This window comes from Syngnathus acus, chromosome 21 (assembly GCF_901709675.1).
Source record: "Syngnathus acus chromosome 21, fSynAcu1.2, whole genome shotgun sequence".
Lineage (NCBI taxonomy): Eukaryota > Metazoa > Chordata > Actinopteri > Syngnathiformes > Syngnathidae > Syngnathus > Syngnathus acus.
This window is the reverse complement of record NC_051105.1, coordinates 14,216,273-14,240,675: the sequence shown is the minus strand read 5'-3', so window position 1 is coordinate 14,240,675 and position 24,403 is coordinate 14,216,273. Positions and strand designations below refer to the sequence as shown.

The following is a 24,403-nucleotide window of genomic DNA, read 5'->3' as shown; positions in this document are numbered from 1 at the left end:
GCAGTCGATGCTGGGTCTCTAACAGTGTTTCATTTTACATTCTGTTTTTCTTCCTGTCTGTACATTTCGTTTTACAATGGAGGATTACATATCCAAACGATTTTCAACTATGTATTTTCGGTCGAAGCAGGAGGCCATCAGTAAAGGAAGAGCAACTCTGGACTTAAAAGGTTTGATTCGGACAACGGGACTTCGGAACGTAGTGGTACGCACGATCGAAAACAAGTTTTTGATTCTATGTGCTTTATTGAGTGTTTTTATGTGTGAAGACTGCTGATATGAGATTTTAATTAAAATAGTTCAAATTAAATAATGAATAAGCCACACTAGAGCAGCGTTCCCCAACCTTTTTTGTGACACGGTTAGGTGCCGGACAAATTCTACCGGGGGGGGGGGGTGACGTCAGTGCCTCCCCAGTCATGAACCTCACCGCACGTCACTGTAAATTGCGTAATCCTGACGCAACCCTGGCGGCTCCACACACAAAAAGTGGAGACTGGGTGGGTTAACAACGAGATAAGCGATTATGATTGCCTGAGGCAGAGATGTGTTTCATGGTAACCAATCGGAGGCAGTGTTTTTACATGACCCAGGCCACGCGCTTCATGCGCATAAGCGTACACGCACACAGCAAAAACCACTTTATATTATTTAACTGTTTACTTTTGAAGGGAGTACTTACAGTATAGAATGTCTACCAGACCAGTTGTCTGAGATTGTGAGTTTTATTTATTTAATTTAGACTACAGTTAAACAAACTTAATTTGTTTAAATGTATACTTTCGTTGTGAACAAAATACGTGTAAGTACAGGTTGTTTACTTGACCAGTTGTCTCAGGTTGTCAGAATGTTATTTACTTAATTTGCTAGTTACTGTAAACACACTTTATATTGTTTAACTGTTTATTTTTGAAGAAAATACTGAAAGAAAGAATGTCTACCAAACCAGTTGTTTGAGACTGGGAGTTTGAGTTATTGAATTAAGACTACAGAGTTAAAAACACTTTATGTTGTGGAAATATTTACTTTTGTTGTGAACAAAATACCGTATTTTGCGGACTATAAGTCGTTCCGGAGTATAAGTCGCACCAGCCATAAAATGCATGATAAAGAAGAAAAAGATATAAGTCGCACCGGAGAACAAGTCGCATTTTGGGGGGAAATTTATTTGATAAAATCCAACACCAAGAACAGACATGTCATCTTGAAAGGTAATCTAAAATGAAAATAGAATAGGCAACAACAGAGTGAAGGTACATTATGCTAACGTTACATAAACACATAAACAAGGAACTGAGAGCGTGCCTGACATAACACATTAAGAGTTATTCAAATAACTATAGCAAAAATAACATGCTAACAAGTTTATCGAACCATCCGCGTCACTCCAAATCAGGGTTAAGATCAGGGTATGTTGAGAAAAATTTTAAATTTTGCACAAGTGAAGCCCTTTGAGACTTGTCTGTGATTTAGCGCTGCATAAATAAATTTGACTTGACTCCAAATCAATAAATGCAACAAAATCTTCATTCTTGGTGTCACGTATAAACAACTCCGCTAACCCCGAAAATAGAAGATGCAACGCTTCCTCTTCTACGTGGCTTACGTCAGACTCATTGTCAGTTGCAGTTCCAATTATTCCATAGGCCAAGAGTGCCCTCTTGCGGTTTAGTGTGAAAATAACATGTGAAATGATATACAGTCAAACCTCGGTTTTCGAGCACAATCCGTTCCAGAAGGCGGTTCGAGAAGTGAATCGGTCGAATTCCTAATCTATTTCTCCTATTACAAATAATGGAAAAAATTTTAATCTGTTCCAAGAATAAAAAACACGCCCTTTTTAAAGCATATTTTCATTTGCGCATTTTTGTCCGATCGCGCAACTGCAGCGCACCACCGAACGCGCAACCGTAGCGTGCAGCCGACCACGCAACTGCACCGCGCTGGTCGCATTATTATGACAGAGCCGTCGCTGAAATTTAGAAAATATTTTTAAAGTCCTGATGTACTTTCCAAAATTTAAGTGGACCTCAGTGCGCAGGGAGCTTAATTTGGTCCGATCGCGTAACCTCAGCGCGCCGAGCTCACTGTCGCATTGCTTTAAGAGCGTCTTTGTGTTTTAGGATGGCTTTACTGCTCCCACTTGCTTTCTTTGGAGGCATGACTAGGGGTTAATACAATCCTCAAAGTAACGAAAATAGAATAACAACGAACGGAGTCAGTCGGCATCCGGGCCGTGCAGTCGGGTTTTCTCGGGTCCTTTCGGCTCATCTCGCGATGTTCGACCTCCGAATTTTGTTTGACAACCGAAGCAAAAAAATCTCGAATTTTTTGTTCGAATTCCGATTTGTTCGAGAACCGGGACGTCTGAAAACCGAGGTTTGACTGTAATGTGTTAATAATTTCACACGCAAGTTGCTCCTGAGTATAAGTCGCACCCCCCGCCAAACTTTGAAAAAAAAACTGTGACTTATAGTCCGGAAAATACGGCACTTCAAGTGCAGGATAAACATTGTGCAGTAAATATTGAAGGTTATGTACCTTAAGTACCTTTCTGTTCCACTCATTTCAACTGACTTGTGAAAACTGCTCAGAAAAATCAAAATTCTTTGACATATAGCAACTTTTTTTACAGTAACACAAATTGTTATTTTCTCTGGTAACTAGCTCCTTTTATTATAAAGTAATTCAGTTACTAACAGTTACTTTTTGGATCAAGTAGTGAGTAACTATAGCTAATTACTTTTTTAAAGTAACGGTCCCAACACTGGTCTCTAAAAACTATAATCGAATGCAGGAGCATTTTTGTAATATGATGACTGAAAATTTACTGTACATGTTTTCATACAAGCCCTCTGGACGCAAGTGAAATGAAATGAAAACAACTTTGAAACCAATAGATATAGAACACTTGGACAACACTGACACTTACTGTCTTTGATTTGAAAATGTCAAGAAGGCCAGACAGGTGGTTGTACTGACTTGGTACTCTACGAAGGTGTACCATCTCAAATTCAGTGTGGACACCCTGTCCCTGGCATTCACCAAAATATAGTCGCCTCCACTTTTGCTGGATCTGTACAAATATGGGGACTTGGCTGATTGGAGAGGAAAAACAGAAGTTTTGTTTTTTAGAACTTTTCAACAAGGATATAAACAGGATATAACAGTTTATTTTTGCTTTTTCAAACCTTTATAACAAAAATAAATGTCACTATTCTTGACCTCCTAACTTTGCTTAGGGATGTTTTAATTTTCTACAATTGCTAAAAATACCTCCGAGAAGACACAGAAAATGTATAAGTTGTGAGACTACCATTCTACGACTGAGCCACGTGAAAACATCCCTAGGCAGTCAGTAATCACTGTTGGCTAAAATGGTTGATGGCCTGGAATCAGTATGGGGGGGGGGCTTATTCTCACGGGTGGACTTATTATAGTAATAGGGCTACTGTTAGAATGAATACTCCTGTAACTTTGCTTGTAGAGGGGACACCTATTCAAATTTGCTACACTTGGTGAAAATACCCCCAAGAAGAGACAGAAAAACTAAAATGATGCTGCCATGAACAGCACTGCCAGGCCTTAATGGGAGCAAAATAAAGTTCAATGTCTTGCTCATTGATAATATGATACAATAATTAATGAACAAGGTTAATGAGTTTCTGGCTGAGTGGTCACTGAAAGCACGTCGCAAAGAACGGGAGTGAGAACTTGAAAAAAATAATTAAAAGAAAATGAACCTAGCTTCCGAAGATGAAAATTGACAAACACAAAAGTGTGTTTCTCATATTTTTATTGAAAACAAGCTGGTTCTGTCTGACGCACACCAACAGCTTCCATCTTTTACTCAATGTATGCGCACTCCTACAGCAGGGGATACCTACTTTGGCACACCAGCTATACTCCGTCACGATGCCTTTGCCATGTTTCTTTATGATTTTGTGTTTCATATTGATCTTTGGAGACATACTCGACTACGCTATTTATTGTTTGCACAGCTAATGCGCCGAGACGAATAGGGAATTACAGACCAAAAGAGACAAGGCGGGGGGGCATGACTGGTGCGTCGGTTCGTAAGTAGAACATTGGTTCGTAAGTAAGTGCAAAAAAAATCGCGAGGCTCCGGTTTGTATCTTGAAAAGTTTGTAAGTATAGGTAGCACTGTACTGTGACATTATCCATTACCTTGGTTACCACAATCATATATTTGAATATAGTCCTGAGTTTCCAAACAATGTTGTTAAAAAGTGGCGTTCGATTATTCCAAGTGCACCAAAAACAGAGTGCTGGTGTGCACTGTAGGTGTTCTAAATCGAGACATAATGCTTTAAAACACATTGCAGGTACGAATGGATGTGTCTCCAACTGGCATCTAAGGCTTCTGTTTGGTGATCATGTTTTTAATTAACGGTGCTGACATCCTCTGTGCATTTTTTGATGTAGGCTGACAAGGATAAGGAGTACTCATCTACATCACACCACTCATGAGTCTCAGAGACATCACTGGGCAATAATATCCTGTTCTTGCCACTTAAATGTTGTTAGTCACCTGAATGTTGTTAGTCACTTAAATGTTGTACAGAGGCTGATTTCAACTGGAGTCAAATTTATTGTTTGGCATGCACGAACTAGGCCAATAAAACAGATTCTGATTCTGATTGTTGATTGATGCAGTTGCCTTGAAAATGTTCCAATCCGTACATTCAAAAACATTCCTGCAGAGCCTCCACGGGCCCCTCAGGCCACACTCTCACCCTTCTCACTGAAGGTTTCTCTCTGATCAGGCTCTATTACTGTAACAGGAAAGTGGTCCCAACAGCCTATGGGGTGCTGCTTTGAATGCCTCTTTGATGTTAGTGTAGGTCTTGTCCAGAACTGGAACTGTGGCAAATTAAATTAGCCCAAAACGATATTGCCATCAGAGTGAGCAGTTTTCAGCTCGGTGATGATCTGGTAAAGATGACCCATCTGCCCAATTCACACTGGGACTGGGAGAGGGATTGTGTGTGTGAGTGTGCGTGTGTGTCCAAGTGAGTGTATACAGTTGTGTGCGAAAGGGCAGCCTTGTTAATTTCCGTGATTTTCCTTTATAAATCATAGATTCTTTGGATAAAAATATAAGATATAGGGCAGTGGTCTTCAACCCGGTCCGTGGATCATTTGGTACCGGGCCGCACAAGAAAGTATAAATAACTTGCATTATTTCTGTTTCCTTCATCTGAGTCTGAATGATCTTTTATTTTGAAAAATGGACAGGATTCTCTCCTACACCTTGTGACGTGAACAAAACATAACATTTCTCATGTTATGTTGTTGGCACAATGAAATGAGGACACTGCAAGTAAAGTTGCATAGGTGTTCGCAACAGAATTCCACCATGGAAATAAGGGTGTGTTGTGTCCGCGGTGTGTCTGTGTTCTTTTTATTCCTTGTTTTACGAGTATGTCCAGTAATTGTTTCGCGACACACCTGCATCTCCTTTTCTTCGTCACCACAATACCATTGTCTTTTATGCCGGTCCCAGCATTTTATTTTGCTTTCGACATTTAGTTTTGATTTTATTTGTTTTTAGAGGTTTTCTTTGCAAAATCCGTGACGTCATCAAACACCGGTCCGTGAAAATATTCATCCATTCATTTTTTGTGCCGCTTGTCCCCACGAGGGTCACGGGTGGGCTGGAGCCTAATCCCAGCAGTCATCGGGCGCTAGGCGGGAGACACCCTGAACCGGTTGCCTGCCAATCGCAGGGCACACAGAGACCAACAACCATCCGCACTCACACTCACACCTACAGCCAATTTGGAGTGCTCTACCATGCATGTTTTTGGGAAGTGAGAGGAACCCAGAGTGCCCGGAAGAAACCCACGCAGGCACGGGGAGAACATGCAAACTCCACACAGGGAGGCCCGGAGGTGGAATCGAACCCGCACCCTCTGAACTGTAAGGCGGACATGCTAACCAGTGTGACACCATGCCGCCTATGAAAATATTGTCTGACAAAAATCCGGTCCGTTATGCCACAAAGGTAGAGTTTTTCATTGAGACATCTCAACTCCTCTCAGCTCAGCAGTACGCCACTAAAACGCGCATGCGAGACCTGCCCTGCATTGACTTTCAACAGTCAAAGTGCTTCCGGGTTTTCCTGCCGGACGCCCTCTTCCTTCTCAGCCCAGACTCCCAATACTTTTCAGGCTTGGACGATTTTGTTTCTCCAGCGTGGAACTCATCTCCCTGACTCTAAAGTAAGTTTGAATCTTTTTATTACACTGTTCGATCTTTTTTACTTCGCAGCCGGAGTGCCTGGGAGAGCGGAGGCTTCGTGGCCGTTTGTCTACCGTCGATCATCGGACACAAAGTATGGCTGCGGATCAAGAGGTTTGTACGGCTTCGTGCACCAACTGCACCCTTCTCTTAGAGAGATTGTCCCTGCTAGAGGGACGTGTCCGCCAGTTAGAGCAGAATTGCGCGATAACCGTAGATGTGGCGGATACAGTCGCGGACTGTAGTCAGCCCGCTAGCCCAGTTAGCATTAGCCCCAAGCGGCTTGCTAATCGCGATGAGCCAGGTAAGACGCATAGCCGTCCAAAGTCATCTCGGTCTACTGGCCGTCGCACTTTGGTCATAGGTGACTCCATTACCCGAAATATTACGCTTAAAAATCCAGCCACGGTAATGTGTATTTCTGGGGGCAGAGCACCCGACATAGAAGCTAATCTTAGGGAGCTGACTCGCAATAGGTCTAGTCAACAGCGTAGTTCCAACAACACTAGCTACTCGGACATAGTGATACACGTCGGCTCCAATGATGTTAGGATGAGGCAATCGGAGATCACAAAGAGAAACATAGCGAGGACTTGTGATCTCGCCAGAAAGATGAGTCGGCATCGAGTATTTGTCTCTGGCCCCCTGCCTGGGAGAGGCACTGATGAGAGGTTTAGTAGATTAGTCTCCCTTAATCGATGGATGGCTGGGTTCTGTAATAAGCAGGGACTGTATTTTATAGATAACTGGCCCTCCTTCTGGGGCCGCCCCGACCTGCTGAGGAAGGACGGCCTTCACCCTAACCGTGAAGGCGCCGTCACTCTTTCTAGGAATATAGATTACTGTTTGAGCCACGCATGACAGGTCACTTTAGAGCAGGCCGGGGCACAGGTGATTAGACCACCTGTCAGGATGGGTTTGGAGTCTGTTAAGCTAAAGTTAACTAGCGCTAGGCTAGACTTCCAGCATGCACATAGCTCCTTGTGTAGACTAGAGCGTGACAGTTTGAATAGTGCCACAGTACACATAAACACACTTTCTACTGGGGTAGTAGACAAATCCAATCACTCCACCCCAACCGGTTTTGCTGATGAAACGGTGCCTGTTTCAGATAATTTTACATGTGTAACAAATATTTACTATCAGATTCCCACGGTCGTATCGTCCCGCTGCGCTAACAAACATTCGAGAGGTGATGTCAGGCCTAGAGAACACAATCTTACTCGCATCTCGTTTAAATATCCTTCGATAGATACGCACCCTGATCGACCGATTACGCTTAAACTCGGTTTTATGAATATTAGATCGCTTCATACAAAAGCAGTTCTCGTTAATGACCTCATCACGGAACATAATCTAAACGTTTTTGGTCTCTGCGAGACCTGGTTAAAACCTAATGAACTGCTGCCGCTTAATGAGGCCTCGCCTCCAAATTTTGTGAGCTCGCATGTGGCGCGTCCTCGAAAAAAGGGTGGGGGTGTCGCCCTCATCTCGAATTCTGAGCTGAGACTTAGGCCTCGTTCGACCAATGTATTTAAAACATTTGAAGTTCTCACTGTCCGATCCACCGCTTTACCGTCATTTTATCTTGCTGTTATTTACCGTCCACCCGGGGCTTACTCTGGCTTCCTGGATGAATTTTCAGAATTCGTGGCTGATCTCGTAACCAATGCCGATAATATAATTATCATGGGTGATTTCAACATCCACATGAATTTACCGTCAGAGCCACTTACTTCGGCGTTTCAGACTTTAACTGATATGTTTGGTTTTTCGCAAGCCGTACAGGCAGCAACGCATAAGAATGGAAATACCATAGATCTGGTATTATCCCGAGGACTTGCAACCTCAAATATAGCAGTGCTGCCATACACTACTGTTTTGTCTGATCATTACTTAATAAAATTTGAAATTTTAGTTTCTTGTCAAAGACAAGAGAGCAATCAGAATTATAGGAGCCGTAATTTTAACTCCATGACTGCAACTGCGCTATCTGAGTTACTGTCGCCGGCAACTGCCATATTTCCCGCGTACACCGGCTCTGTTGATAACCTTACAAATGAATTCAATGCGACATTGTTAAATGCCATTGACTCTGTGGCGCCGTTATGTCTGAAAACTCGCCGTAGATTGCCTACTCCGTGGTTCACGGATGAAACGCGTACGCTTAAGCAATTATGTAGAAAGCATGAGCGCAGATGGCGTCTAACCAAACTTGAGGTTTTCCATCAGGCATGGCAGGACAGCCTCCTGAAATATAAAGATGCGCTTATCTTAGCAAAAACTCGGTATTTCTCGCAAGTTATTAATCTCAATAAAAACAATCCGAAACACCTATTTGATACAGTGGCAAAGCTGACTCTATGCCAGCCGACCCCCGATAATTCCTTCCACTCAGCTGACGAGTTCATTCAATTTTTTGCTCAAAAGATTGAGTCCATTAGGGACGAGATCAAGAATACCATTCCAATCGCGCGGTCGAGCCCGCCGTGTACCAACGCTGATGATCATGCAACAACCCTCTCAACTTTTAATAGCGTGTCCCTTGAAAGGCTTACACAAATGGTTAGTGCGGCTAAACAAACAACATGTTTGCTCGACCCTCTTCCAGCCAAACTACTTAAAGAATTATTTCATATTTTAGGACCGTCTGTCTTAAATATAATCAAGCTGTCTGTCTCCTCTGGGATAGTGCCAACAGCCTTCAAAACCGCTATCATTAAACCGTTGCTTAAGCGACCAAATCTTGACCCGGACTGTCTCAGTAATTATAGGCCAGTTTCAAACCTCCCATTTATAGCAAAACTTCTTGAAAAAGTAGTAGCACAGCAGCTTAATGATTACATGGTCGCCAATAATCGATATGACTCTTTTCAGTCTGGTTTTAGAGCTAATCATTCCACTGAGACAGCACTTGCTAAAGTGACTAACGATCTCCTCATAGCTATGGATTCAAACACTTCATCTGTACTGTTACTATTCGATCTTAGTGCTGCCTTCGACACTGTAGACTTTGATATTTTATTAGGGCGTCTTAAAAGTTGTGTTGGTATTTCAGGGTCAGCACTAGGCTGGTTCCATTCCTATCTATCAAATAGGACGCACCGAGTGGTCCATGGCAATGCGTCCTCTGAGCTCTATAATGTTACGTGTGGTGTCCCACAGGGATCGGTTCTCGGACCAATTTTATTTAATATTTATATGATCCCGCTTGAGGACATAATACGTAAATATAATATTAGTTTTCAATGCTACGCGGATGACACCCAATTATATATGCCATTATCGATGACAGATCCGCGTGATTGTTGTAATCTTGAGGCATGCCTTGCGGAGATCAAGCAATGGATGTCTCTCAACTTCCTTCGTCTTAACCCAGATAAAACTGAGATGTTGATAATTGGTCCAACTCGTTTTCAACACTTGTTCAAGGAAACCGCTATAACTATAGATAACCGTACTATCACTCAGAGCGATACTGTAACTAATCTCGGGGTAATGTTTGACCAAACTCTCTCCTTTCAAAAGCACATTAAGAATATAACCAGAATTGCGTTCTTTCACCTTCGTAATATTGCAAAGATTCGTCCGATCCTCTCGACCGGTGATGCGGAAACTATTATACATGCGTTCGTCACGTCGCGCCTGGACTACTGTAATGTACTATTCTCTGGTCTTCCTAAGTCCCGCATCAAAAGTCTACAGTTAGTACAAAATGCTGCTGCAAGGCTGCTCTCACGGACAAGAAAATTTGATCACATTACCCCAATATTAGCCAACTTACATTGGCTCCCGGTCCATTTAAGATGTGACTTCAAGGTTCTTCTATTAACCTATAAATCACTGCATGGCTTAGCGCCTTCGTATCTCGTCGACCTAGTTGTTCCTTATGTTCCGTCTCGTAACCTTCGTTCGCAAAACGCTACCCTTTTAGCGACACCGAGGGCCAAGAAAGTGTCTGCAGGGTCTAGAGCATTTTCTATCCGGGCTCCAGAGCTTTGGAATGCCCTCCCAATGGATATTAGGACTGCTACCTCAGTAGAAACATTTAAGACACGTTTAAAGACACATTTCTATGACATGGCCTTTAACTAACTTGGAGTGGCCGATTCGGCCGGAGTTTGTTTTGTTTTCTCTCCCCCCCCCACCTCCCCGGCCGGGGAGGTGGTTAGGTGGCACCCAAGCTGACAGCGGCTATCTGGATTCTTGTGGGCTAATTCAGGTTGGGGGAACTGCAGCTCAACCTCCACAGCCAGGATAGTAGAGGGCTCCTCCGGCGGCCCTTCGCTCTGACTTGGACATCCACTTTTGATTTTCATATTATGTATTATTTGTGCCCTCTCTGCATCCATTACAACCTGGTGATCCTGAAAGGGGGATCCTTCCATCTGTGGTCCCTTCTCAAGGTTTCTCATTTTCCCCGGGCAGGGGTTTTGAGTTTTTCCTTGCCCTTTTGGGAGCTTAAGATCAGGGGATGCTTTGAGAATAATTGTCAATTTTTGTCTATGTGAAGCCCTTTGAGACTGCTTGTGATTTAGGGCTATACAAATAAACTTGACTTGACTTGACTTGACTAGAGGATCGCTGATACAGGGTGATATTTGATAACAGTGATATTTGAGAATTGAAATTTGTTGTCTGTTTACTTAATTTTTACACATCTCATCCACAATGACTGCAATGTAGGTTCTGAGACGAGCTTCCCCGGCCCTGTGCTTGCATTCGTGGGTGAACGTGCAACTGTGAGCTCGAATACCCCTCCGTGAGTCGTCACCTTATCGTGGTGGAGGGGTTTGCGTGCCCCTATGATCCTAGGAGCCATGTTGTCTGGGGCTTCATGCCCCTGATAGGGTCACCCATGGCAAACGGGTCCTAGGTGAGGGGCCAGACAAAGCACAGCTCACCCAAGCCCCTTATGATGAATAACATGAATGGATTTGGTTTTCCCTCGCCCGGACGCGGGTCACCGGGGCCCCCCTCTGGAGCCAGGCCTGGAGGCGGGGCTCGAAGGCGAGCGTCTGGTGGCCGGGCCTTCGCCCATGGGGCCCGGCCGGGCACAGCCCGAAAAGGAAACGTGGGTCCCCCTTCCCATGGGCTCACCACCTGTGGGAGGGGCCAAAGGGGTCGGGTGCAGTGTAAGCTGGGCGGCAGCCAAGGGCAGGGACCTTGGCGGTCTGATCCCCGCCTGCAAAGGCTGGCTCTTGGGACATGGAATGTAACCTCTCTGGCCGGAAAGGAGCCCGAGCTGGTGTGCAAGGCATCCGCCAAGGCTGCCCTTTGTCACCGATTCTGTTCATAATTTTTATGAACAGAATTTCTAGGCGCAGCCGAGGCGTTGATGGGGTCCGGTTTGGGGACCTCAGCATCGCGTCTCAGCTTTTTGCAGACGGTGTGGTGCTGTTGGCTTCTTCAGGCCGTGATCTCCAGCTCTCACTGGAGTGGTTCGCAGCCCAGTGTGAAGCGGTCGGGATGAGCGTCAGCACCTCTAAATCCGAGTCCATGGTCCTCGATCGGAAAAGGGTGGAATGCCCTCTCCGGATCGGGGATGAGATCCTGCCCCAAGTGGAGGAGTTTAAGTATCTTGGGGTCTTGTTCACGAGTGAGGGGAGGATGGAGCGCGAGATCGACAGGCGGATCGGTGCAGCGTCAGCAGTAATGCGGACTCTGTACCGGTCCGTCGTGGTAAAGAGAGAGCTGAGCCAAAAGGCAAAACTCTCAATTTACCGGTCGATTTACACTCCTACCCTCACCTATGGTCACGAGCTATGGGTCGTGACCGAAAGAACAAGATCCCGGATACAAGCGGCCGAAATGAGTTTTCTCCGCAGGATGTCCGGCTCTCCCTTAGAGATAGGGTGAGAAGCTCGGTCATTCGGGAGAGGCTCGGAGTAGAGTCGCTACTCCTCCACGTTGAGAGGAGCCAGATGAGGTGGCTCGGGCATCTCATCAGGATGCCTCCTGGACGCCTCCCTGGTAGGTCCCACCGGTAGGCGACCCCGGGGACGACCCAGGACGCGCTGGAGAGACTATGTCTCTCAGCTGGCCTGGGAACGCCTTGGGATCCCCCGGGATGAGCTGGATGAAGTGGCTGGGGAGAGGGAAGTCTGGGAGTCCCTCAACACGGAGAACTTAATCGGTGAGATGTATGATAAAGAATCCAGACTCTCATTAGAAGCTATTAGAAGCGTTTTGAGGCTGTTATTTCTGCAAACAGAGGATCTACTAAATAATGAGTTAAGGGTTTTATGGTGTCCAAATTTAAAATTTATGCATTTTGCTATTAAATGACAAGATGCTTTACTAATGCATTTTGCTCTGTCAGACTCATCATTGTAAGGCTGTTTGAAAGCTGCGGGAAATGAAAGTTGCCCGGTCGACTCTCTCCCGCTCATTTTTACACTATCAATAACACCAGCGTGATGTCTCCGCAGATGAGTTGACATATTGGATGTACTGCTTTTGGCAAATAAAACGCATTTGGTCCATATAAACATAAAATAGCCGTACCAATAACATTAATGAAAAGTCTAATTTACATCTGATGTTAATGAATGGTACGGTTGTTCAAAAACAAGTGTTCATGTTTAAAGAAAAGAGTGTCGAGGGTGTTTTTACCAGCCACTGTTGACCAGACAAATTGAGATGGAGCTTAGAAGCAAATTGCCTTTGGACTCGCTGATGATAGCCTCAACATTGGCTCCTGGGGATATGACAACAAACTCTCTTATCCCGTACCTGTCACAAGAGATGAAACAAGTGTGTTGATGAGACGTAGTTATTTTCATCTTTACATTTACCAAACGTAAGAGCTGTCATGCACTAAATCTGTTTGAATTTGCCTTGTCTGAAGCGGCTATGGCTCAGTTATTAATTTTGTGACTGAAGGATCAGTGGCAAAATTCGCATCTAGAACTGTTTGCATATTAAAAATAGGTGCTGTTTGCCAAACATTTGTTGAGTTAAAAATGTTAGAAAACACTCTTTAACCTGTCTAAAATTGTTTGATGTTGACATATAGCATACGTAATGACGGCACAAGATTAAAGATATACAGGTTTTATGTTGTATAAAGTAACATACATAATGTTTGTTACACATTTCCAGAAAAAAATGAAACATTATGAAAATAATTAAGTATGAATCATATTTGCAATTTCTGTACTCACGGTACATATGAAAATAATTTATGCAAATAAATGCACTCCATTTACCAATTAGATTAAATTGAAATTTTCATTTGTTGGACTACAAAGCATTTTTTGAGAAAAGTACACTAAATAACCAATTCAAGTTCATTCTGCATTTGCTTTTTAACATGAACAGGAATAGTCAACAGAGATTTTGGGTACGAGTTCTAATGTTGATATGATGACAAAAAATACATGGCCAAAAAATCAGCTAAAATTAAAATTGCGGTCAGATGACATTACCGTATTTTCCGCCCTAAAAGGCGCACCGGATTATAAGGCGCACCTTCAATGAACGGCCCATTTTAAAACTTTGTCCATATATAAAGGCGCACCGGATTATAAGGCGCATAAAATAGAAGCTATACTGCAACAAACTGAGGTTGACTAGGGTTGCGGTATGCATCCACTAGCCAATAACCAACGAGCCCTCTGTAAACAATCGCGTTTCTCAAACGATCTCCTATAAAATGATCGGAACTGACTAAAGTTCGATCTAACGCATTGGTACTACTTACCGATGTTTCCCTTCCATATCGATCCGTAGATTTACTCGAAACATTAACAGAGCAGCCTATTTTGACATGAAATAGCCTGGTACGTATAGCAGCTATCGTTATAGCATTAGCCATCCGCAAAGTCCCACGAGCCTCAGCTCGCAATCTCCCATGAGCCTCAGCAAAGTGTAAACAATCGCGTTTCTCAAACGATCTCCTATAAAATGATCGGAACTGACTAAAGTTCGATCTAACGCATTGGTACTACTTACCTATGTTTCCCTTCCATAGCGATCCGTAGATTTACTCGAAACATTAACAGAGCAGCCTATTTTGACATGAAATAGCCTGGTACGTATAGCAGCTATCGTTATAGCATTAGCCATCTGCAAAGTCCCATGAGCCTCAGCTCGCAATCTCCCATGAGCCTCAGCAAAGTGTAAACAATCGCGTTTCTCAAACGATCTCCTATAAAATGATCGGAACTGACTAAAGTTCGATCTAACACATTGGTACTGCTTACCTATGTTTCCCTTCCATATCAATCCGTAAATTTACTCGAAACATTGACGGAGCAGCCTATTTTGAAATGAAATAGCCTCGCGGGTACAACAGCTATTCGGTGACGCCCCCTGACTACAGTTACCGTAATGTTGGGAAGCGATGCGACCTTGTAATTTACTAGTCGTACTAAAACGTACTGAAATATTTTGGCAGAGCACTGTGTACAACCAGTATGGATCAACAAATTCATCAATTGATCCATATATAAGGCGCACTGGACTATAAGGCGCACTGTCGGCTTTTGAGAAAATTTTAGGTTTTTAGGTGCGCCTTTTAGGGCGGAAAATACGGTACCTATGTCTTGATGAACTTTTTAAATTGACAACATTCTTTGACAAATATTCCGTGATAATAAAATGCTAGAAACTGATGACACAGATGCTGAAACTCACCATCTGACCAAGCAGTGGGCTCGAGGAGGAAAGTCATTATTGGTGCACAAAAGCTCCTGCATTGCGAAAGGAAAGGGAGCTGCAAATAAACAAAAAAAAGTGTTATATGTTGTATCAATAAAGCTAGCCTGCATGTGTGTGTGTGTGTGTGTGTGTGCGCGTGCGCGTGTGTGCGCGTGTGTGCGTGAAGCTCAAGTTCCCCTTTACAGATTACTATCAAGCTTGGAAATGAAAGACAAAGAGAAAAAATTTAAATGTGAATTTGACTTGAAATATTGACTGTAAAGAGAGAAACAAAAGAGACAATACCTTCTTCCAATTCAGTATTTGTGTTGTTCTCATGCTCTTGCACCAATGCATAGTGAGTTATGGAAAATTTAAAATCTACAAAATTAATCTCCTGAGAATTCTCCTCCCAAGTGCCACTTGAATAATTACTCTGTGCAAACAAAAAATGCCCACTGTCAAAAACTAGAAACAACAGTCATGTTTAACGCAACATTTAAGGTTTTATCTCACCATCTTTTTAGGGGACATCCCTGTTGAGTTTCCAGTTAGCTTCCATTCATTTAGGACTTCTTCAACCCTGGACACAAACCTTTATTAAAGAAATAAATGTATATGACAATTAGTTGGACATACTGTAAATGATACACTAACATTATCCAACACCAGCATTGAGAATGTCTTGGATAAAATAGGCTTGAAAATTATGGAAGTGACTGTTGTGAGCTTTGGGCACTGTCCGGAAAAGTTTCCACACACCATTCTGTATCGAACTAATTAATTTTCATTACAGAACTCATTCTACAGCGAAATAGTGTTGCGTAACAAAAATTAGTACGCGCTTTTCATCAACAAGACTTTTTCACGAGACGTGACAACGTAATTAATGAAAATAAAAATGATGAAATGTGGTCTACAAAATTAAAGCTATGCTAAAATAGGTCTATTTTTGCGAAACAAAATGAGATGACAAATGTCATAAAATGTGTACATTCCTGATGTCTACTGACTCCCTCAAAGGATGGGTAAACCGAAGATGGTTAATTTTTCACTAACGAGCCCAGTTTATGTATTTTTTTTCATCAGGAAAATGAAAAAAAAGCTACCATTTTCTATTTTATCCATTCATTTTGGAGAAATAATGAATCAATTAATGCCTTTAAAAACGGCAACTTTTAATGACAAATAAGAGCCACACACCACACCCCTCCATGCCCATCCCCTTTGTTGATGACATCACGTTAGAAAGAGGTCACAATTTACCCATCATTGTACAGACTATCGCTTAAAATGTCCAAGAACAGCCATCAATTGGCATCAAAGTTTACATGGACATCTCTACGTACAGTGGGCCAAAAAAGTATTTAGTCAGCCACCAATTGTGCAAGTTCTCCCACTTACTAGATGAGAGATGCCTGTAATTTTCATCATAGGTATACTTCAACGATGAGAGACAAAATTAAATAAAAGAAATACGGAAAATCACATTGACTGATTTTTAAGGAATTTATTTGCAAATTAGGGTGAAAAATAACTATTTGGTCGATAACAAAAGTTCATATTAATACTTTATTACAGTTGGGAGAACAATTATTTGATACTCTGGTGATTTTTCAGGTTTTGCAACTTGCAAAGCATGTAGAAATCTGCCATTTCTATCATAGGTACTCTTCAACAGTGAGTGGTGAAATCTAAAAAATCCACAAAATCAGTATTTGATCATCTATCAACCAGTAAGAATTTTGGCTTTCACAGACCTGTTAGTTCTTCTTTAAGAAGCCCGCCTCTTCTCCACTCATTACCTGTATTAACTGCACCTGTTTGAACTCGTTACCTGTATAAAAGACACCTGTTCACACACTCAATCCATCATACTCTAGCCCAGTGGTTCCCAAACCTTTGCAGGCTGGCGCCCCCTTTGGCTCTCCAGTGAATTCCTAGCGCCCCCCCCAAGGACCGGCATTTATATAAATAAATAATACATTTATATAAATAAATAAATAATACATTTATAATATCATTACCATTCCGTTGAATTAGTGGGAGCACTGAGTTTGTTTCTCAGAAACGAGCCGGTCCCATCTAGACGTAATCGGAGACAATGACACCCGAAGTGATTTAAGGTTTGTCTTTTATTGCAGGATGCTTGGTCTCCATGTGTTGAAGCAGTTTTGAATGCTTCACTGCCTGGTTAGTTAGCCTGTCGCCACATATTAGCTTTGCGGGCTCGACTGGGGAAACATGTCACGTGACCGGGACGAGTGTCTTGACCTGAATTAATTGATCGTCGATAAAAAAAAAAATTCTGTGTGGCTTGGCGGCCCGGTACCAAGTGACCCACGGACCGGTACCGGTCCACGGCCCGGTGGTTGGGGACCACTGCCCTAACCAGCTCAACACAACACAACACGGCGCGTTCTGGCGAGTCCCCAATTTCATGTTGACTTGAACTCAAGATGATGTTGACCGCCAGAATGCGGTTTTTATTATAAGATAAAATTCTGAACATTACAAGCTTGAAATTACAAACCTGAGCTTTTGCTTTTGTAGTCTATGCTGTCGGATCTGACTGGGCCAGAGCGGCGTGTTGTGTACAAATCGACTGCCGCCCCCCTACCGCCCCTTTCTTCCTCACCGCCCCCCCAGATCTTTCCACCGCCCCCAGGGGGGCGGTACCGCCCACTTTGGGAACCACTGCTCTAGCCTCTCCATCAGGGGTCACCAACTCCGGTCCTCAAGGGCGCCAATCCAGCCTGTTTTAGATGTATCCCCCCTGCAACACACCTGATTCAAATAATCAGGATCGCTATCAGCCTTAATAGAGCTTGCTGATGAGCTGATCATTTGAATCAGGTGTGTTGTTTCAGGGCTGCACCTAAAACAGGCTGGATTGGCGCCCTTGAGGACCGGAGTTGGTGACCCCTGCTCTCCATAATGGCCAAGACTAGAGAGCTGTGTAAGGAGATCAGGGATGAAATTGTAGACCTGCACAAGGCTGGGATGGGCTACAGGACAATAGGCAAGCAGCTTGGTGAGAAGGCAACTACTATTGGTGCAATTATTAGAAAATGGGAGAAATTCAAGACAACGGTCAATTTCCCTCCGTCTGGGGTGCCATGCAAGATCTCACATTGTGGGGTATCAATGATCATGAGGAACGTGAGGAATGAGCCCAGAACTACACGACAGGACCTGGTCAATGACCTAAATAGAGCTGGGACCACAGTCTCAAAGAAAACCATCAGTAACACACTATGTCGTCAAGAATTAAAATCCTGCAGTGCACGCAAGGTGCCCTTGCTCAAGCCAACGCATGTCAAGGCTCATCTGAAGTTTGCAAATGACCATATGGATGGTCCAGAGGAGGAATGGGAGAAAGTCATGTGGTCTGTTGAGACAAAAATATAACTTTTTGGTTTAAACTCCACTCGTCGTGTTTGGAGGAAGAAGAATGATGAGTACAACTCCAAGAACACCATCCCAACTGTGAAGCATGGCATTGGAAACATTCTTTGGGGATGCTTTTCTGCAAAGGGAAAAGGACGACTGCACCATATTCAGGGAAGGATGGATGGGGCCATGTATCGTGAGATCTTGGCCAACAACCTCCTTCCCTCCGTAAGAGGATCGAAGATGGGTCGCGGCTGGGTCTTCCAGCATGACAACGACCCAAAAAACATAGCTAGGGCAACTAAGGAGTGGCTCCGTCGGAAACATCTCAAGGTCTTGGAGTGGCCTCGCCAGACCTGAATCCAATAGAGAATCTTTAGAGGGAGCTTAAAGTCTGTGTGGCCCAGCAACAGCCCCGAAACCTGAAGGCTCTGGAGGAGATCTGTATGGAGGAGTGGGCCAAAATCCCTGCTGCAGTGTGTGCAAACCTGGTCAAGAACTACAGGAAACGTCTGATCTCTGTAATTGCAAACAAAGGTTTCTGCACTAAATATTAAGTTCTGTTTTTCTGATGTATCAGATACTTATTTCATGCAATAAAACGGAAATTAGCCATCCATCCATCTTCTTCCACTTATCCGGGGTCGGGTCGCGGTGGCAGCAGCTTTAGGGGGGACTCCCAGACTTCCCTCTCCCCAGCCACTTCATCCAGCTCATCCCGGGGGATCCCAAGGCGTTCCCAGGCCAGCGGAGAGACATAGTCTCTCCAGCGCGTCCTGGGTCGTCCCCGTGGTTACTGATGGTAGTCTTTGTTACTTTGGTCCCAGCTCTCTGCAGGTCATTCACTAAGTCTTCCCCGTGTGTTTCTGGGATTTTTGTGTACCGTTCTTGTGATCATTTTGACCCTACAGGGTGAGATCTTGGGTGGAGCCCCAGATCGAGGGAGATTATTGTCTTGTATGTCTTCCATTTTCTAATACTGTATTTTTTGGACTATAAGTCGCGGTTTTTTTCATCGTTTGGGTGAGGGGGGGGATACTTATACTCAGGAGTGACTGATATGTGTAATTATTCACAAATTTTTACTTGATCATTAACACATTACTGACTTACTAATATAGTTGATCACTTCACATGTTTTCACTTTAAACTGCATGAGGGCGCACTGTGGCCGTGGAATAATTGGAGCCTCACTGACAATGAGTTCCATTCACTGACTTCCGGAGTCAGGAGATTTTATGATTTGGAATGACACAGATGGTTCGATAAACTTTTTATTTATGTTATAGTTACCGTATTTTCCGCCCTAAAAGGCGCACCGGGTTATAAGGCGCACCTTCAATGAACGGCCCATTTTAAAACTTTGTCCATATATAAGGCGCACCGGATTATAAGGCGCATAAAATAGAAGCTATACTGCATCAAACTGAGGTTGACTAGGGTTGCGGTATGCATCCACTAGCCAATAACCAACGAGCCCTCTGTAAACAATCGCGTTTCTCAAACGATCTCCTATAAAATGATCAGAACTGACTAAAGTTCGATCTAACGCATTGGTACTACTTACCTATGTTTCCCTTCCATATCGATCCGTAGATTTACTCGAAACATTAACAGAGCAGCCTATTTTGACATGAAATAGCCTGGTACGTATAGCAGCTATCGCAATAGCATTAGCCATCCGCAAAGTCTCACGAGCCTCAGCTCGCAATCTCCCATGAGCCTCAGCAAAGTGTAAACAATCGCGTTTCTCAAACGATCTCCTATAAAATGATCGGAACTGACTAAAGTTCGATCTAACGCATTGGTACTACTTACCTATGTTTCCCTTCCATATCGATCCGTAGATTTACTCGAAACATTAACAGAGCAGCCTATTTTGACATGAAATAGCCTCGCGGGTACAACAGCTATTCGGTGACGCCCCCTGACTACAGTTGCCGTAATGCTGGGAAGCGATGCGACCTTGTAATTTACTAGTCGTACTAAAACGTACTGAAACATTTTGGCAGAGCACTGTGTACAACCAGTATGGATCAACAAATTCATCAGTTGATCCATATATAAGGCGCACTGGCCTATAAGGCGCACTGTCGGCTTTTGAGAAAATTTTAGGTTTTTAGGTGCGCCTTTTAGGGCGGAAAATACGGTATTTAAGTTTATTTAGAGTAGCAACGTCTATGTTGTTAGACTTCAGTAGTTTCCGATTGTCTAGCAAGGCCGTGAAGGCAGCAGGGGGGGAGCGATCCAGGGTGCTGCTCATAGCACTGTGTTGGCTCATATGTTGAGCTCTTGTTTTGTGAAATAAAGAGCCGGTTACCAAACCCACGTCTTGCCTGGTACTTTGGTAACGCTACAATATAGTTATATACGTAGATCTGTGGAATAATTGGAGCCGCAACTGACGACGAGGCTGACGACGAGGCTGACGACGAGGCTGACGACAGCGGCGCACGTAGTTCCGAAGTCAACAGCTGTTGTTTTTTTTGTTTCTTTTAAGTGACACAGCGGATGAAGATTCCGATGGATTTAATGATTTGGAGTGACACGGATGGTTCGTTAAAATTGTTGTTCATATTACATTTATTTGATATATCTAGTCTGACGTCAGCGGCGCACGTAGTTCCGGAGTCAACAGCTGTGGGGTTTTTTTTTTTTTTTTTTTAAGTGACACAAGACAAAGATTCCGATGGATTTAATGATTTGGAGTGACACAGATGGTTCAATAAAATTGTTGTTTATATTATTGTTATTTGATATATAGTTTATATATTGTTGTATGGGCCTGTGGAAAAATTTGAACTGCAACTGACGACGAGTCCGACGTCAGCGGCGTGCCGCACATGCGCCGTTTTTTACATAAAGTACGAAGAATTCGATCGACGGATTCAATGATTTGGAGTGACATAGATGGTTTGATAAACGTATTATTTATGTTATAGTTATTTGAATAACTGTTAATGTTACGTCAGGCCCGTTCTCAGCTCCTCGTTTGTGTTTATGTCACATTAGTATACCGTATCGTTTAGCCTCATCGTATCGTTTAGCCTCATCGTATCGTTTAGCCTCATCGTATCGTTTAGCTCATGTCTGTACTAGGTGTTGGATTTTGTCAAATAGATTTCCCCCAAATTGTGACTCAAACTCCGGTGCGACATATACCGTAATTTTCGGACTATAAGTCGCACCGGAGTATAAGTCGCACCAGCCATAAAATGCCCAAAAAAGTGAAAAAAAACCATATATATGTATATAAGTCGCTCCTGAGTATAAGTCGCCCCCCCACCCAAACTATGAAAAAAAAACCGCGACTTATAGTCCGAAAATTACGGTATTTATTTTTCCCCTTTATTGTGCATTTTATGGCTGATGCGACTTGTACTCCGGAGCGATTTTTAATCCGAAAAATACGGTAATTGCCCCCACACTTGATTTCTTCGCACTAAGCTGCTTGCCTATTGCAGATTTAGTCTTCCCTGGCTGGTGTAAGTCTACAATTCTTTTTCTGGTGTCCTTTGACAGCTCTTTGGTCTTGGCCATTGTGGCCCAGCGACAGCCCCAAAACATCACTGCGCTCGAGGAGATCTGCATGAAGGAATAGGCCAAAATGCCAGCAAATGTGTGTGAAAACCTTGTTTTTCACCCTAATTTGCAAATAAATTCCTTAAAAATCATACAATGTGATTTTCCGGATTTTTTAAATATTTTGTCTCAGAGTTGAAGTGTACCTATGATGAAAATTACAGGAATATCTCATCTTGTAAGTGGGAGAACTTGCACAATTGGTGGCTGACTAAATACTTTTTTGCCCCACTGTAGGACCACTTTAACATATCACAAAGATTAGCCTTTCCTTGGCTGATTTAATAGACACGAGCAGCCTCTCTGCAGCTGATGTGTCTTGTCATGTCCATTTCTTTTCACCAGTCACCAACTTACGCAATGCGTTCAGAGAGGCTTTTTGTAAGCTGAATTGTTTTGCTAAATTGCCCATACCGTGAGTGAGGCCGAAGATAAAGATCTTGACATCAGTCAGTCAACTTATTAAAGCAAAATTTACAGGCGTGGAGAGTGAGTTTACTCACATATTCACGCAAATGATCGCTTTTATGCGTCTAATCACTCGTTAACACTGTTGTATACCAAAACGGCGTTTTCAAGCGAGTGTGCTGGATGTTTTTGCCTCCAGCGAAGCCACGTCCGTTAAATTACATCACGTCGTTTACAAACTTCGAAGGAGTCTATAGTCCCTCACTTTCATTTTTGTCTGCTTGTGGAAGCATTAACACTTAATAACGTCCATTTTTCTTAATATATCGACAAAACTGAAACACTGTTTTATTGATCATTTATTCCAGTGACATTGGTCTGGCAGGGAATAAAAATAATTCTAATTTTGTTGTCACATCGCAACATATTACTATGCAACTGGCTGGGAATAGGTTCATAACAAAAAAAAAAGATAAATTATAGAAAAACACCCAAGGGAAAAACACCAACAGATATCATGATTAGTGACACTAAGAACTCCCGAAAGATCAAATGTAATGTCTGTTAGTAATTACACGACATGTAATCATTCTGAATCTGTCTGTTTCAAGTAAACGTACAAGGCAGTATATAATACCTTTCCCACTCAGACGCAGTGGTGAAATCCGTGATCTCGAAGACCTCTGATTCGGACTGAAATAAACAAAAATGGCTTCAAACACAGATGACCCGTTGTTGAATCAAGCGATAAACCTTTACGTTACATTTTTTATGACTTTTACCTTCGTATTTTCACTCACATCGGTGACAGCTGCCATGTCGACGTTATCAAACTGCTCGAGGTAGGTCCGCCTGTTCCGCCTGCTTTGTAGTGTTGGCTCGTGAGTGAACGATTCGTTCAAAAACAACGAATATTTTCAGTGAACGAGAGTGAAAGTGATTTGTTCTTTTTTTCCGTTCATATAACTTCAACCAGTAGGTGTCGATAATGCCCATTGAAGCTGGTGCCAGTTCACCGCGAGAACGGATCAGTGAGGGACCGAATCCTGGCTTTCCCGTTCGCGAACGAGTCAATGAGTGAACTGCCTTCCTGTGCATCAACGGATCAGTCAGTGAGTATGTTGCGTCTCCTGGCGTGAACTATGTAAGCCAGAATGTAGATTTACGATTTACTTATAGTAGGTTTTAAATAACGTGTATGCATATATATGCCGAAATGTTATCCAATATATCGACTGCAGTTTCACATTAGATTGCTGGTTTGAGATGTACTTTTATTATTATTATTATTATTATTACTATTATTATTATTGTTATTTTATTTTAATAAACATTTATGTTATAACTTGTCTGGTGTTTTATTCCTTGTTTTTATATTCGCCAATCAAAACATAAAAATCAGACATTTGGTTAACTGCTTTATATGGCAATATGTATATGTGTTTTACGTTGTTTTATGAGTTGGTGTCCCCCAAAATAACAAATGTCGGCATAACGGGGGTTTTTTTTCAACCTTTTATTCAAACACAAACACATTCGGTATGATAACACCATCAACTACAAACCAACAAATACAAAATTAAAACATCAATGTTGGCATAACCTGTGTCGGCTGGCAATGGCATAGCAGCAATGCTGTCTGTCACTCACTCGTGAAGACCAATCAGCAGCGCCAGCGAGCGTGAGACGGAGGAGGGACTTAATGAGTCAGTCACGTAACTTCCCGTTCACGAACGAGTCGTGAATTGCATTTCCCGTTCACCAACGAACGAATCTCTGAGTGAACGAATCAGTGAGTGAGTGATTCGCATTTCCAGTTCATCGCGAGAACGGATCAGTGCGGGAACGAATCCTGACTTTCCAGTTCGCTAACGAGCCAATTATTATTATATATAATAATATGGGGGGGGGGGGGGGGGGGGGGGGGGGGGGGGGTAGTTGTATTGTTTGATGTGTATGGGTTGTTTCCACTGGATGTTGTAAAAAAAAAAAAAAAAAAAAAAAAAAAAAAAAAAAAAAAACGGATGTGTGTGGGGGTGGGGGGGGATTCATTGAACGATTCGTTTGAACGACTCTTTTGAGTGAACAGATTCTAAGGATTCAGTTCACCTAA

General features: G+C 42.9%; 1 protein-coding gene across 11 annotated transcripts in view; it reads right to left on the bottom strand.

Moving 5' to 3' along the window:
* Window positions 1-23,222, bottom strand: part of rab3gap1 (RAB3 GTPase activating protein subunit 1) — a 176,501-nt gene extending 153,279 nt beyond the window's left edge. For 2 of the 11 annotated variants that reach the window (XR_005101404.1, XM_037280627.1), the window contains exons 1-7: window positions 23,073-23,198; window positions 22,928-22,983; window positions 15,427-15,502; window positions 15,214-15,343; window positions 14,905-14,983; window positions 12,880-12,999; window positions 2,933-3,098 (exon numbers count right to left, since the gene is read on the bottom strand). Coding sequence is in view for 10 of the 11 variants with exons in the window: in XM_037280627.1 (XP_037136522.1) it covers window positions 2,933-3,098; window positions 12,880-12,999; window positions 14,905-14,983; window positions 15,214-15,343; window positions 15,427-15,502; window positions 22,928-22,983; window positions 23,073-23,108 (663 nt within the window). In the remaining variant the exon portion in view is untranslated. Of the gene's footprint in view, window positions 1-2,932; window positions 3,099-12,879; window positions 13,000-14,904; window positions 14,984-15,213; window positions 15,344-15,426; window positions 15,503-22,910; window positions 23,003-23,072 lie in introns of all 11 variants that reach the window. The other 9 variants (XM_037280619.1, XM_037280621.1, XM_037280617.1 and 6 more) reach the window with 9 other exon arrangements.
* Window positions 23,223-24,403: the final 1,181 nt, after the last annotated feature.